Source organism: Boleophthalmus pectinirostris, unplaced genomic scaffold (genome assembly GCF_026225935.1).
Source record: "Boleophthalmus pectinirostris isolate CB_2022bp ecotype Guang Dong unplaced genomic scaffold, ASM2622593v1 HiC_scaffold_13, whole genome shotgun sequence".
Classification (NCBI taxonomy): Eukaryota; Metazoa; Chordata; class Actinopteri; order Gobiiformes; family Gobiidae; genus Boleophthalmus; species Boleophthalmus pectinirostris.
The window spans coordinates 30,260,274-30,277,533 of NW_026571036.1; the positions used below are offsets into that span (position 1 = coordinate 30,260,274).

The 17,260-nt window shown below is 37.0% G+C and overlaps 1 protein-coding gene across 1 annotated transcript; it reads right to left on the minus strand.

Moving 5' to 3' along the window:
• Positions 1-1,029: 1,029 nt before the first annotated feature.
• On the minus strand, positions 1,030-13,064 carry cipcb (CLOCK-interacting pacemaker b). The gene is given in 5 exon segments (XM_020933700.2): positions 1,030-5,532; positions 5,534-5,883; positions 8,892-9,073; positions 9,598-9,727; positions 12,781-13,064. Coding segments are annotated over 4 exon segments (1,137 nt in total). The 5' UTR covers positions 9,689-9,727; positions 12,781-13,064; the 3' UTR covers positions 1,030-5,018.
• Between the last annotated feature and the right edge of the window lie 4,196 nt (positions 13,065-17,260).

Genomic DNA, 17,260 nt, shown 5'->3' on the forward strand with positions numbered 1-17,260 from the left:
CATGCCATACATCGTCATCTTGACTTAAATCAGGCCTATGTAACTTTCTGGAGGTGGAAAGTCATGGCATGGCCTGATCCCATGGAAATAGAAGTTAAAACCATATCTCATAATATTTTTTCGGAGGTATATGAATGACATACCATATTACATACCATGGAACCTTCCCATGGAAACAAGCAAACAAGCAAATAAGAGTGAGATTTGTAGAAGCCTATTCACAGTAAGTACACATGTTTTTAGGGCAATACAGACAACCAAAATGAAAAGGAATGTTTTTGTTTTTTTTAAATCTATTTTTAAATAGATAAAAAGTTACGTAAAAGTACACACTGTGGCCCAATTATCCCAATTATCAAGAATTGTACAGACTGGAGTTGTGCATATCTGTATGTCATATGACTGTGTAAAGGAAGTCATTGGGTGCATCTTTTTCAAACTCACTAAGATACTTAAGATTATGTTCAATGAGGATTCCCAGGGACACAAACTGGGCTGCAACTACTAGAGGCCCTGTGCTAAATGTTTTCCCATATATTTGAGTAAAATTTTCTTGCCCCAGCACTGATATATTCTATAAGCAGCTCTTGAGGTCAAAATAAGTCTTCTGTGTAATGTCTAATTATAAAGCTTTTTATTGTCCAATAATCAGTAAGTGCTCACTGAGCTTGCTAGTTGTTGTAAGCTTAACTCTGACTGCTCTGCTTTGGTCTCTGCAAGTTGTTAAAAGCACTTAATGCTGGGTTTCAGATGACCTCACAGCATTCTATAGGCCAATATTAAATAATATAGATGGCAGCTTAGATTAATATTGTTAAAATGCGAAATTATATTTTAATACAGTAAGTTCTTTGGTTTCATCAGTAATTGAAAATACTGGATTCAGCAATTCTAAATTATCATATTCTACAATCTGAAAACCACCAATAGACTCATCATGGTATTGATGTGCTCAGAATGCATAATGTAAGTGAGGAATAACTTTGGAACACTACCACACATAAAACAAATTAATTTCAGGCAACACAGTTTAAGCAGTTCTTCATGAGGCATTTAATAAGAGAAAAAAATCACAAATCATATTTAAATATAAACACGAGCAACAAGTGGTCATAACTGTCATAACTGGAGATGGTGTAAAACAATGTAGAAAATAAAAAAACAAATTTGCATTTTGTTTGTGTTTTAGTTGTGTTTATTTGTTTGTCACAAACAGCGCCAAGCATATTCAGCAAAGCACTCACAAAAATAAAGTTTGTCCTTGTGAGCCACCATAGCTGCCTTTTTGAATTCAGAGAAGTCAACATAAAACTGAAATTAAATAAGGCATACTTTTAGGGCTGGGTAATAAATAATGTTAATTTAACTTTTTATTATTATTTTAACCAATTGGAAAAGTGTTGGATTTTTTTTTTTTTTTTTTTGTGAATTATTAAGAGCATCCTTTACAGCAGTTTAGGTCAACACTGTAAATGAGGTTATCGTAGTTGTAAAAAAAAAAAAAAAGCAGCAGCAAAACAAAACATATAACACTGGTTAACTGGTGATTTCGACTGATTAATTTGCTTTGCTGTTACAATGCACAAGATTATAAAAAATAAATGCATCTTTTGAATTTCATTTTTGTTTATCCAGTGTCAGAGCTCAATTAAAGCAATTCTGAAATATCCAAGATGCGAAACAAAAAACAAACAAACCACAAAATATGATTATTTCAGTTCAGTTTCATTCTGACCATCACCCAGCCCTAGCTTTAACACCTACTAGACTGTTTGTAAATAGGATAAGCTGGTCATCAAAGGGTCATTGAGTTTGACTGGAGTAATTCCAATTGCCTTGTGTTCAAGCTGCCATTCAGAAGATTGTAGATTCAAAGTGTAAAGGGATGACACCAAAAGAAAATAGACAGAAAAACAATAACTTTAGGCACATAATTTTAAACAATGGCAAAAGGCCCATGGAACATTCAAAATATGTCTTACAAAATCAAAAATAGTTTAAATTACATCAACATTATGGGACAAGCAAGACTAAACAGTTACTTTAGTCCAGGGCTGGGCAATAAAAGGAAATACTGTGTTATGAGTATTTGTTTTACATTTTAAATAATATGTAAAGCTGCTAAGATGTTAAATAAATGGAGTAAGTAAACAATGCAAGTATATATGCCTTACTCAAAGGCCCAAAAACACAATAACGGTTTGAACCAGCAACTGCCCAGTTGGTGGGTTGACCCTTAAACCACTGCATTACCCACTGAGCTGAAATACAGAGTTTATGTTACTTTGTATTTAAAAAAAAAAGCTGTGTTTAAATTTATACATTTTTCTGTGTTGTCAACACACAGCAACTAATTTAAGTTTCAAGACCTTGACTTGTTTCAAGACAAGGATTTAAACTATATGAGTTCATTTAACATAACATATTTAAATGGCAAAAGTGATCAAAAAATATTTAGTATAGTCAACATACATATTTTGAGTTACAAAAATCCACTCATTAATTAAAACAGATTCAAGTTGTATTTTTGTCTGTAATGCCCAACCCTGGATTAGTATTGTCCTCAAATCAACCCACCATCACAAACATATAAATCTATACAGGCTATTGATTAACGATTGTAGTAGCAAAATGTCTTGAGTAGTAGGTGCTAGGGATGGGCATGATTAATCGATTAATCGATAATTGATCATTAAGAATTTACATCGATTACGTTAATTTTAATCGACAAACCGAATGTAGGTTGCTGTGCGTAGCGTGACCAAAAAGGGGTCTGTACATGTCTCTCTGCACTCAGGAGCGAGACACAAACAGTCGGTCAGTCTGCAGTGTACCAAAGCACAAATGCGTATTTAACGATGACTTGTACAAGAAATTCCACGCTTTCTGTTGCGTTCGGGACAAGTGTGAGTCCATGTGCACAGTGTATAAAGCAGGAACATATGTCTCGGTGTCCAGTGGGAAAAAGCTTCACCAGGTGAGAGTCGCGCAATGTCGATGACGAGTCCCCACCTCCTACCCCCCGTACGGTGTCCTGGTTTTGACAAACACAAATATGGTCACACTAACCTGTATTCACCTGAGTCATGTCTTTTAATCCAACAGAAATTGAACCGCATCAGCGACACAAGAGCTGCAGTTTTATCTTCGCTTAGTTTATGCAAATTAGCGATGCGGTTTTAAGTTTTGTTTCTGTGAGAGTTGCGCAAAACTGAATTAAACACATTATAATGTCAAACGGATCGATGTGGCTCTAGAGTGGTTACGGTTTATATGTCGTAAAGTTGAATTTATTTATGTAGATTAGTAGTGCAGATAGTAATAATAATGATGATCATTTTAATATAAAAACGTTAATGATTAATCGATAATCGATCGTTAATTCTTCCGACGATCGATTAAGAAAATTTCATCGAATGCCCATCCCTAGTAAGTGCTATATTGTGGAGCTGACAATGTGCAGTTGGTTAAGGCTTTATAGATATTTGACCTTAACCGCCCAAATACACAAACCTTATACGGTCCATATGTTTTTGCAGTGTTGTCATCATTGGCACTTAAATAATTTACAAAACAATATACACTCAATGTGCAATTTTTTCAAGTCAATTTGTGGTAAAAAGTCCTATATTATGTATTATTTAGACTTTTTTAAGTAACGGAAATCAAAGGCCCTTGTACCTGTTTCTTTTGTATGTTCTGTTTTTCATGTTGTAAAAGACTGTAAAAATCAGGTACAGAAACTTTTTTTTTTATATATAAAGGATAATTCAGGATTTGTACATATTAACTCAAAACACATCTCAAACATTAGCACATGAAAAACCTTCAGGGATAGTTTCGATAAAGTAAACATAAGATTTCAATTCTCAAAAAAAAAGGAGAAGTTTAGCATAATATAGAACCTCTAATGTCATTTTGGCTTTCAATTTTAACAATCCCATCCCTTTTATGAACTGAGTACTTTCTTATGTTCTAGGTCAGTCTGGTTCGTCAGTAATAGTAGAAGTAGGCCACACCAGTACCCTCTGTGTTGGGGTAGGTGCTTGGGTGGGGGTTGGGTTGGTATTTTCAAACACGATACTTCAGTCCATCTGTCCAAGCCGGCTTCACAACTCCCCGTAAAGTCCTGTCTCATTAACACGCTGCACTCCAGAAAGAAAACATTTAAAATAAGTTAAATTCAGAATATTAATCTTGAATTGAGGTGTAGACTAATTTCACTATATATAAATTGTTAAGGAGAATTAAGGCTTTAGAATTTGGAAAACAATTTATACTTTAGTGAGATAAAATAATTTATTCAAGCCATAATTATAAGTCAAATTTTTTCACTTATACTCTTTTTATCAGTATTTGCCACAATGTAGCAGTAGCATGGTAATTCTGATAGGCTTTTCATCTTGTAAAAACAATAAATATAGGCCTAGAGTACATTATAATTACCTATATTAACAATTAATGATTAAAAATGTACTTGCTTTACTGTTTAATTGAGATTCAGTCATCTCCAATTGTAAATAAACAGCTTTAGTGTTTTATAATTTAGAAGTCCACAACCAATCTTCTGTAAGGTAAGGTACAGATTATTGACTTCGTAGGGACCATTTTTCCTCTGCATTTGACCCATCCTTCAATGCCTTTGGGTCAACTTGTCAAGAGCAGTTGTCCAGATCTTGAGCTAGTCTTGGTAAGGACTACTTTACCAATTATGCATGTTTTGGGTTGATCATGTAAACTAGAGTCTGAAGGAAACCCACCCAAACATGGACTACACCAAGAAAAACCCAGGGGATCAAACCTGGAACCTTCTTGTTGTGGAGCGAGGGTGCTTTAAAATTGGACACAATTCTGAGCAGCAACTACTTTCATCCACTGCACAGCCCCATTTCAGATCAAGATTAATATTACTACCACTTCAGATCCTCCTTTGTTTACAGCAGGGTCTTTTCTCATTTCTATTGTTCATCCCTTTCTACAGTACAGGATCACATGTCAAAATGGTTCAGACATCATTGTTAACTTCTCTCCCCTCTCTCCCCTCTCTCCCCCTCTCCCTCCCTCTCCTTGTCCTCCTCCTGTAGACTCGTCTGCAGTTTCACACAGAGGCTGGTGTCCCCACTTTGCAGCATTTGCAAAAATAGGTCAGTTTGCTCCTTTAGCCGGTCTATGTCGCTTTGGGTGCGTTTGTTTTGACGAAGCAGCTCCTTGGTGCGAAGGGTGATATCGAGCAACCCCGATTTACTCAAAATGTTATACGTGTTGCAGAATCGCTTCCTTCGAATATCGTCGTCACCTTCGTTTTCAAGTTGCGCAGCTGAAGCAGTCTCTGGATCAGGTGGTTGAATTTGTACAGGCTGATTTTTGGGATTAAAACCAAAAGATGAAGGTGTAGGAAGTTCTGATGACCTTCCTAATGCTACTTGATTGTCACTGGAAACTCCACTGCTGGTTGTTTCAATTGAAGGAAGAGAAAGCTGTTTTCTTAGCAGAGGTGAAACAGTACTTTGAGATAGTGGAAGATTTGACAAATGTATTTTGGACAGCGCTGCTATGATTTCTTTGCAATTTTTCTGTTGTAGAGCTTTGGCTACTCCTGTCCGTCATAGTGGAAGAGCCAGAGGATATGGAAGAAGCTGAAGAAGAAGTCCCCCTGCCTGATGAGCTACTGGTGTCTCGGGGTGCGATTTTGGGGTACGATTTCAAGATTGGGAGGTATTTTTTGGAGCGCCGATGTTTGTTGGCAGTTTTGGATGTAGACGAGGTTTGGTGGGACACGACCGGTTGGAGGAAGACCACTTGAGGCTGCTGGACCACCGGCTGAACCACCTCCATCGTGGGGCTGAACCTCCAGGGCTTTAGGGCAGGTGGAGGGTCCCCAGGCTGGAAATAATAAAGACAGGAGAAGAGTCACAAGTACTTTACACTCAACCAGGCTTAGGTTTAAATTTTCTTTAAAGGTTGGGGGTCTGTCACCTGCTTGTTTCTATAGATATGTCATTGCTTTGCTAAGAATGTTCCACAATATGACATTAAAGAAATCTAGTCTACATTTACTCAATTACAGGTGCTTTTACTGCTCAAAAATACCTAGAAAAACAGGCATCTGACTGAGCGGGGCTGCGTCTCCACAGATCTGACTTGTAACTTGGTCTTGTTTGGTTGCCATGAAAATAGAAAGGTGTGAACTATTCCACACAAAGCAATAACATCTCAATGAAGAAAAGCATTTGACGGACCCTCCACCAAAAAAATTACACAATGCAATGCACCTCTTATGGAAATTCTGTGATCGGTGTTTCCCTTTAGATTTGTTCAGACTGTGATGGCTCAAATACTTTCTATATTTATAATTATGCACAAAGCAACAGAGTGACATTTTGTTATGTCTAGTCCACATTTTTCCTTTTAGACTTTGGGAGGGGCGGGGGGCACAGTCTCAACAGTGGAAACAATGGATTGATTAATTGCGCCCTTTATTAAATATTTATTAATATTATGCAAAATCAACTTTTTGAAGCTTTCTACTATGTTATAACACTGTTAAGTCATAATAAAAATGCCTAAAGAAGTTTTTGTATGTCATCCATGCATGTTTTGAATAATTTAGCGATCTCTCCTGGGCCCTATTTGAACCCCTCTTATGGTAAACAGTGTGATTCTGTGCGATCTGCGATGCTCAGCCCACAAGCCTACATCACCGATGCTCCCACACTACAATTCTCGATAAACAGACTATACAAAAGCATGACACAAAACATAACACTACAACTTCACAAACCTGATGTAATGTGCATTAATCTCATTAGTGGAATGTAAACTTTTGACTGGTAGTATGTAGTATATAACAAAAAATTTCACCATTATTGCTACCTGTATATACTATTCTTAGAACCAAAGTACAATTTCTGTTTCTAAAGCTACCTATTACACCGGGATTGGTTAAAGGCACCTGTCACTCACTCAGAGGCAAACAGCAGCAGTGGCCTGTCACTAAAAACGACTTATTTACCCATTAGCATTGTGTTGCTAACAGCTACTGTATAACAATACAGTCACACCCCCAGCCCCTCACAGACAGGCTTTTCTCAAGTTTCTATGCAATTACTACCAATTTCCTTGTTCTCACAGACCTCATTTACTTGTGTGTATTGCAGTTGATGGGATAATTAAGTGAGATATATACTCAAAAGACAAAACAAAAAAGCAGTTTGTAAAGAGGTTTAGAGAATCTTCTACTAAGAATTTACATTTAAGAGTAGGTTAGATGATTTCACTAAAACATGTAGTTAAGATCATTATATTTAAGACTTGCCTATTTTTGCTGGTTTAAATTTTGTTGTCAATTTAATTCCATAACTGTTACCTAGCAACTATAATGTTAACAAGGGCCATAACTTGTCTAAATTGCACAATAGTCATGATTCAACTATTTTAATATAACACTTGCATTTTGTTTAATGAAAAGGTCTTGTGTGTAAATTCTCCCTGCATTTTTATGGAATTTTGTGTAAATGATGCCATTTCACTGATGTAAAACTATGATAATCTGAATTTCCTTCTGGATCAATAAAGTGTCTATGTATCCATCTATACATCCATCTATCTATCCATCCATCTATCTCACATGTACTATCCCACTGAACCGTTATGATTAGAAAATATGAAAACCTGTCACATGTACTTAAACTAGTTTTACAGTATCGTATTCTTCAAAAAAGATTTCTCGGGGCAGTTGGGGCTAGGAAAAGGCTGTGGAATGCAACAGAAGAATGACTGTGTAACCTGAGAAAGCACATGGTGGATAGAGACAGGGACTGTCTGGAGATAAAAGTTTTTTTTAAGTGAGTTTTTGACATTGGCTAAAAATGCATGATTGGGTTTCAGATAACAAAACAACTATGACAATGGCCACTATAGGGCTTAACTAATGGGACTGAAAATAGTGTCCATGAATTTCAGAGTGATGGTCAACAGTTGTAAGTCCTCAAATGGTACCTGTAAACAGCAAACTGAAATAGTTTGTACATATATGATAAAATACACTCTAAACTGGTCAGAAAATCAGAAAAACTATGGGGTGTAGTTTAGAAAAAAGGAAAATATCAATATGTTAAGAAGCTGGAGAAAATTTGGTAAAAGAATCAAATAAAATATGGGTAAAAAATTATAATAATAGACCTGACATGACCTGTGGGTTTGAGTTACTCTACTTTCTCAAAGTAAAGTAAAAGCAAATTAAACAAAGGAAGACTGAAATATGAAGCTAACACAAGGATCACATGAAACTCATAACAGTTTGTACAAGTAGAGTCCGGCTTCAGTCATTCTCAAGTCCTGGTTTAGTCCTAGTTTGGACCTGATCTAGTCCTGCATTAGACCTGGTTTAGTCTTAGTTAAGATCTTACTGAATCCTAGGTTAAGCCTGGTTTATTTTTGCTTTAGAGCTAGCTTTGCTTTTGTTCATACCTGGTTTAGTCCAATTCTAGTCCTGGTTTATATTTCCTCTTGCTTTAGTCATGGCTAAATGGTCCTGATCAGGTCAGGTCATCTAGCCCTGGTATAATCCTTCTATAGACTTTGTTTATTCCTGCTTTGATCCTGTATTGGTCTTGTTTTAGACCCAGGTTAGTTCCACTTTAATCCTGGTTTAGTCCTGCATTTACCATGTTTTAGTCCTGCTGTACATTTGGTTTAGTCTTGCTATAGCTTGATATAGCCTGCTTAATTCTTGTTTTAGTCTTGTTTTAGTCCCGGTTGATTCCTGCTATAGCCTAGTTTCAGACCTGGTTTAGTCCTGGTTTAGTCTTGATTTGGACCTGGTTTGGTCTTGGTTTAGTCCTGGTTTAGACCTGGTTCAAACTTTACATTAACAGTAAACAACTCTGTACCTGTTTGAGCACTACGTTGTTCATGATGATCATCGGGGACAGGTTGGAGTAGGAGCCCCCGACCACAGTGAGGGTCCCTGGGTTTGAGGAGGACCCCTTTGGGCTGGAACTTGGCTGGACAGGCCCGGGCGAGTCCTCAGAGTCTGTGGGGTCTATGGAGCTCAGATGCTCTGAACTCGCATCTGTAGAATACAATAACAACTTAGATAAGAAATTAATTGAATTACATTATTTAGTCTGAAAATTTTTCTGGTTTATATCTGTTTTGGTTATAGCTTATTTTCATTTTTCTCTAGATCATGTTTATTTAAATTTGTACTGCTGCCTGCTTGTCTCCAAGAAGATGTAATTGCTTTACATCTAATGTTCCAGAGTATGGCAGAGTATGTTTAAAATGTTATTGCTGTGATTACCATGCATGCTTACTGTGAGTGGGGTTGCCTCTCCATAAATCTAATCTGTAACCAAATTACTTATCTACATGGAGATAGATAAGCTTAATATTACTGTGGATGGAACATTACATGCTAAGCAATAACATCTTCAATTGTTTTCATACAAGTTAATTTTTTTTTCTTAAGTAGCTTCCTGTCTTGTTGTATATTTTATACCAGTTGCCCTTCCACTCCAGGAGATTACAAATATTTCTTTCTCAATAGCAATCTTCCAAATCTTATTTTAATGTAGTAATAAAAAAAAATCCCACCTGAAAACCCAGAGTCCCTCTCAGCTTCTGTCTGAAACTCTCCAGATTTCATGTTGCCAGGTCTGGTTGGTGCCTTTCTCTTGGTTGTCATCTTTGCTTCTTTTGAACTCACAGTGATTTGTTCCTCAACCTGGCAACAAACAGTTCATCAAGCAATCACATTTAATCAAGGCTCCAGAAATTTAATTTTAATTCATATTCAAACAGGATGAACAAGTCTGTACAAAAATTACTTTAACCTATAACCATATTTGCATTTACAGTCAAATGTTCAAAAAGCTTAAAGGCAAATAGAGATAGAGAAAGTACATTTTTAGACCAACAATTAATTTAAAAATGATTCAAAAACAGACTGTTACCATAAGACTACCGATATATCGGTTGGCCGATATTATCGGCTGATATGGGCACCTCGAGGTATATCTATCGGCCGATATGCTGATACCATATGTCATACTCGTAAAAATCTTAGACTCTCTACATTATGTTCATTTAATCCAATTTAAAGACAGATGAATGTCCTAATATGTGGCTCCACATCAGTATTTATCTACGGAGTCATTTATCCGTGCGTGTGTCCGTATTGACCCTGAACACACCATAGAGTCGCGTCACTCACGTGCGTTTGTTTACATCCGCAGACACAGATCCAAACATTGAGATTGTATTCTTTTTACGGACAATCGGTTTGAGTCTGAATTAAAAGGACATTTATTAGTGCAGATTTGTGATGTGAGAGGAGCCTGTATGAGTGTTGGAAATATGTCGACTTTGAAGCTAGTTTTAGTCATTCGTTATGGGTTAGCTGCTGTAGCTCCCGCACATAAACAGGCTGTTTTCTATTGGTCTATTGTAAATTGACTACATTGGCCGTATATTTGTTACTGGACCAGCACTGATATGTAAATGAGCTGTGAATAGACGTGTGAATTATGACATTTGCGCATATAATTAATTACCGCGGCGCGCAGCATTTACGGCTAAAGGCTAATAGCGCTAGTTTCTTTACTAGTTATGGGTCCGTCGCGAACGAAATGGCTCTTAGAGCCGGCTCTTTGAAGCGAACGACGGGAGCCTGATCCTTATTGGGAGCCGTGTTTTCTCTTTCTCTCACTTTTTTTCTCTTCACGCCGCGTGCAGACTCGTGGTTTGACAGCGGCAGCGGCTGAAAACGAAACTTTGAGAAATTTGCGTGTACATAGGATAAAAAAACAAAAAACAAAAAACGAGCATATTTGGCTGTAGTTTAGCATAAAATAAATAAGTCCTGGTTTAGACCTTTTTCAGTCCTGGTTTAGACCTTTTTCAGTCCTGGTTTAGACCTGGTTCAGTCCTGATTCAGTCCTGCTTTAGACGTGCTTTAGACCTGCTTGCAACAAAACAATCTGAAGAGCCGCTTGGGAGCCAAAAGAATCAGCAGCTTTTAGTGAGCCGAGCCAAAAGAGCCGGTTCTCTAAAAAGAACTGGAATACCCATCACTAGTGTCTAGAATGTGATGCAAAAATGCCATTAAGCCAACCTACTGTGTGTAAATATGATGTAAAGAGGCAGAATAACAATAAATGTTGCCTAAATAAACCCAATTTAAAATCCATCAGAGCCAAACCTAAGTTTTTTAAACAATTCAACATTTACAGTGAATTTTTACATCACTAAATATATCGGCGATTATATCGGCAGCTCCAACTCCCATTATATCGGTTTCATATCGGCCACAGCAAAATCCATATCGGCCGGGCTCTACATAAGACCAACAAAAATCACTGAAACACATTGCATATTCACTTTCTCGTGCGAATATTAATGTATTCTGTTATAAAATAAATTTTAGTAGTAATGTCAATACATTCTTGACAAATATGTATGTAGTAATGTTTGTCTGGTGACGTGGCAGGATGTCTTTCTCCAGCAAATGTTCAGTATTGTTGGATTAATATTGTATTGTAAGTAGTAGAAGTATTTGTAGTAAACATAAGAAATGTGCATTGGTGCTCTCTACTACTGGATATTGGAGAAAAAAGGGACAGAAAATGTATAATTTTTCTGAAACACCAGTGACTGCAAAGACTTTATTCTGAAGCAAATCTTTTAACTAGCCGTGAATCTGGACTGGCTGTAATAAGTTGTGTTCAGATGACCCTAGATATACAACACTACGAATGCCAGTTATGAAAATGAATGATATGACTGGTGTGAACTTGAGTGTGAGTGAACGCAATCTACCCATTTTGTTATTTCTAAATTACCACAGACAAAATTAAGAAAGATGGACCGAAAGTACAGAGACTTCCCTTTAAATTTAGTGAAGTCTCTTGTCACTTTCCTCCACTGTGCACCACTGATGATACAAGATGTAATCAGGATGTCAGACACTGTGCAAGTCACCTCTTATCACAGAAGCCATGCAAGTTACCTGTATCTAACTAAACCTTTAATTTGCATTCAACAGTTAAGGTAGGGATTATCCAAATTTGGTGATTATGTTTAACATAAATCTTAATTTCAATATCTAGGAACACAGATAGTTTTAAACGTTTAAAAGTAAAGTAATATATTTCCACTGCTCTGCATCGGTTGAATAGGGAAGCACTACTTTAAGACAAAATGATTCATCTCAATTTTCTAAATGAAATTAATTTGCATAGTTGTAATGATTGTGTAGAAAATAAATACAACTCGTGCATGTAATATTAGCCTATAATGGTTGAAATTTTTACTAAATATATTACAAATAGCCTAATACTTAACCTGTATGCATTAAGAAAGCACTTGTTGTAAAGTCTCAGTAGTCAATACAATTTTCTATTTCTACTTAAGTGACAATATAAGGCCGTCTAAGCTTAAAATCCAGGCAAATACTTTCACAGTCTCAAAATAACATTTACAGAATTTAAACTGAAAAAATGAATGGAGGGGACCGTCCTGTGTGCAACAAGGGTGACACATAAACTTAGAAGCCAACACACAAAGATAAACGCACGATTTTCACCAAGCTCATTATATGTATTTCTCTAAAGTGTATTTTAATCATATGTTTAAACTTTTAATCCAGAAATACGCAGATCATATATTCAAAGAAAGCGCACGTCTTGTGTTCTATTTACATTCAACTAGCTAGCGTTAGCCTCAGCCAAAACCACAAAATGCAGTTATTTAGTAAACTTTAAGAAATTGTTAACTTACTTGTCTCGATTATAACAAAATTGACATCAGTGAAGTAGCTCTGTCTGTTTCTTTTCCGCAGTAGTCCGTTCCGTGTCCTGGCCTGAGCTTCACCGAGGCGTGTCTTTCTCTGCAGCCGACCTACGCGCACTGGAACTCGGTGTTCCACGGTACAACACACGGGACAGACAGCCCCTCCCCCGGCTCAGTCACATGCACACCACGGTGGCTGTACCCTTTGGTTCGCTTTGTTCTTTACGGGGGAAATTACCCTGTACATGCGGGCGGGGGTTGTCGGTAATGACTGGACTCTATCTGACCCCGACACAGGTGTTCCCAAGTGGACAAAAGGTGCAAAAAACTCAAGATATTCGTATTTTTCCGGAGTCTCTCTAAAGTCAAGGCATTTCGCTCCGGGAGGGACTTGGCAGCTGAACTCATATGCTCTTTTGTCAATAAATATTTAGTAATTAATCGTCGAAAACGCAATAAATTACTATTTAAATTGTATATTTTTTATTTTGGGTCTAAATGATGTTACAATCTAGTAATAATGCATGTCTCTTTTGTGGTTTTAATTCACTTTTTGCCTGTATTTCATATTTTAGCAGTCTTTTTGAACACTGGTTAGTTTATATGCCATGTATAAAGCAACAAAGTGACATTCTGTTATGCCAAAATCTAGTCCATGTTCAAAATTGATGTTTTGGAGCTTGCTGCCATGACATACATTGACACCCCCACCAAAAACATGTCTTAAGGCGGTTTTTGTATGGTGTCCATGTGGTAAAGTTGTAAAGTGTTAAAAATCATGTTTTTACCTGCACAATTAAGTAAAAATTAGAACCTCTTATAGCCTGTTTTTAACGTCATATCAGTACATAACCTTATGGTTAGGAACCGCTCCTGTCTGACAAAAAAAAAAAAACAAAAAAAAAAAAACGCTACTTCTAAGGTCATAATCTTTATCATCAGTTAAACTGTTCGAAATTAGCAAAATGTTACTTGTAGTGGAAATGCACAGATCTACTAACAAAAACAGTAACCTTGTGAATCGATATTAGTAAGTAGTAAGTAGGTAGTTTTCAAATTCCAGAATGTAATGATGTCATACTCTCAGATAGGGGCAAGGGCCATTTTTTTCTATTGATTACATTGTACTTTGCTGTCAAATATCTAAAAAAATAAATGCACAAATGTTGAATATGATCATTTCCACGACTGATTAGACCAAAAACTCACTGTATTACAAAACAAATCTGCATTTTAGCAATTATAATTTTAGCTGACCCCCATCTGTATTAATTAATACTGGCCTATAGAACCCAGCAACTGAAGCCTAATGAATTTTGAGTCTTTCAATAACATGAAATTGTTTAGCATTTTTGAGGTCAGGGAGGTCACTGGGGTGAAAACAAGTTTTTGAGGTAAATCACTCCCCACCACAATGAAAGCACAATGGGATAATCTGTAAAATAATCATGTTACCACTTAAAATACAATAATATATTTAATTGTATACACATTTACATTTCTTATTGGGATTGGACGATACTTTTATACAAACCTGTGTTACAATGCAAAGTTCAAGAATGACAGGAGAATATAAAAATATGCAATCAAAATAAATAAGTATTTAAACTTAAATTTTATGTATCTAACAAGAACATTAGGATGCTATTTTGACTGCAATGTCCAGAACAAATTACCACCGGCAGTCTATATATGACTTTTTATTTTTGCTTTGCTTATTTTAATTATGTTATTTTTATCCTTAAAAAACTAAATACATTCCATTTCCCCGCATTCCTACTTGAATTTTGTCGCTTCATGGAAAAACACACCCACCCGGTCCAAATGCCTGGGTTTTAGCGTGTCCCTGTTCTTCACCGTACTCACTCTATTCCCCTTATATGGAAGTAGGCGGCACACGTCACCTTCTGATCCCGCCCCCTCAATGCAAAAGCTGCACCGTGATTGGCTGACGGAACCAGGCGCTCCAAAACGTGACTCCGGCTGAATGTGTGGCAAGTTGAGGACATCATGTACGCGCTACTACGACACTAAACCTACACATGGTACTCCAGTAAAGAGCTATACCGTGGAACCGCATGGGAATCCACGTACGTACGGAGCAGAGAGAGTGGGGGTATAACAACACAATGTTCCTATGTATTACATAACAGACGGGTAGGGTTGTTAGCCCACAGCACTAAAGCTAAGCAATTGACTTAAAGCTTGTAGTAAACATTACGCGTTCTGAACAAAGCGTCCTCACGTACCGAAGAGGTTTATGGTCTGTTCATTCAGCAATTCAGGGATTAGTTCAAGGGAAGAAGTGGAATTATACAGGTGTAATATGACAAATAAACGTTTTATGCAATATGAACCAATGGAAAACCTTGGTCAATTATTATTTAATTGATTTGATTGTGAATAGAGTAAATTAAAGGAGACTGTATTCCGCAAAATTGACTCTTGAGAGCTTTAAACCACGTTAGAATGGTATTACCACAAAACGTACCCAGTGTTAAGCTTTGTTTCACACATGTTTGAGTAATACTTTATTATTAGTCTATCTTAGGGTGACCAGATACTCAAAATAAAAACCTGGGATATCCCCAGTTTGTGGTGATTGGTAGTAATAACATTTGTGAAATTAATGTGTAATTATTAAGGAAAATTGTTCTGCACTTGGCACAAATGTGAGTCAGTATAGTTACATTTTCTTTGTGTTTTGATAATTTTTAAGCAGCTTTTCTGTAGTTTGGCTCAACAAATGTATGCCTCTCTTTACTGTTGGTAGGGATCAGATTGGTCAAAAATAGGGACACTTGGGACATTTCTTGTATAAAACTGGGATAAATCATTGGTTTGGACAAATCTGCTGGGACAAGGAACACAGGGCTCAAGACTGGGTTTGTCTCAGGTAAATAGGGACGTCTGGTGACCTTAGTCTGTCTACATCTCCAATGCTCAAAATGCTCTGTTCCACCTTGTGATGTCATGAAGCGGTAATTTCCAAGTGAACAGCTACATTTGACCTTTTGTTTAGTAGAGACTGGCAATTCTGGGTCTGAAATTATTCAAATGATTATAGTGAAGGTGTATGAAGTTTAAAAACTCAGTGGAGCATTTCCTGTATTACCACATGATGGAACCATAGACAGTCTATGGGTGGAACAGAGACAAAAACAGATACACAACAAATCCAGATATGTATCAGATGAAGAAGCAATGGTATAACATATTTCCGAAAATAGTGTAATATGTATACAGACACAGGTTGAATTAATATTGCTTCATATAAAATTTGTTTTCTGCATTTGACCCATCCTACATTGTCTCCGGGGCAACCTGTCAGTAGAATGCAGTACCCAGGAACCACCTCCAGATCTCTACCTTAGCGGTTTTAGGTTGGAAGGGTGACCCCACTTGCAGTGTAAATGCCGTTTTTCAAGGTTCCTTTTAAGCAATAAATACCAGATCGTCCAGTGTAATGCCATACTGTGGAACATTCCAGGAAATGCAATATCAAGCAGGTAGCAGTATATAGTGTAACTTTTTATTGCCTTAAAACCAAGGCCAAGGTCTTCCCCGTGGCCCTGGGGAAGACCCAGAACACGCTGGAGGGACTATGTCCCTGAGCTGGCCTGGGAATGCCTCGTGGTCCCCCTGGAGGAGCTGGAGGACGTGTCTGGAGTGAAGGAAGTCTGGGAGTCCCTGCTTAGACTGCTGCCCCGTGACCCGGCCCTGGATAAGCAGAAGAAAATGGATGGATGAAAAACCAAGACAGAAATATTGACCATGACAGGACATTGCATTTTTAACCATAATTCTCATGTACAAACCTCTTGTATTTCCTGTTTCCATAGAGTCCTGACCCACTCATTACAGATGCTGGAGGTTGTGAACCCTGTGTGGTCTCACGTGTCTTGGTGTAGTTATAATGACCAGTTATACAGTAGTAATGTTGCCCCTATATAATCAAGTCCACTTACTCTGCACAAACATAAGATCACTTTACTCCCACATATGGACCTAACTGTATCCAGATATTTTGTCACGTGTCCAGAATTTTATTGTTACCTTGGTCAGTTATATTGCTTTAAGGCAAATTTATCAAATTTTAATAAAATTGAGATCCAGTAGTATCGAACTGTCTATGTTTAGTTTGAGATGAAAAAAATTCTCTTAACAAAAATGAAAAAAAAAAAAAAGATCTGAAATGTGACTTTAAAAGGTGCAATGTGTGCATTTTACATATTAAGATTATTTACTTTAAGAGTATTTTCAAGTGTAATCTCAATTTATAAAATGCAGACAGGGAAACAATCTGCACATTTTCTAAGAGTTATTTCAGTGAGATTGATTGATACTAGTTAATCCAAGGATTTGGTTATCATGCAAAAATAAGAACAACAGTGCCCTCTTGTATAAGAACAACAGTGCCCTGATACCAGTAAGTGGCATTGTTAGTTGCATACAAGATTTTTTTCTC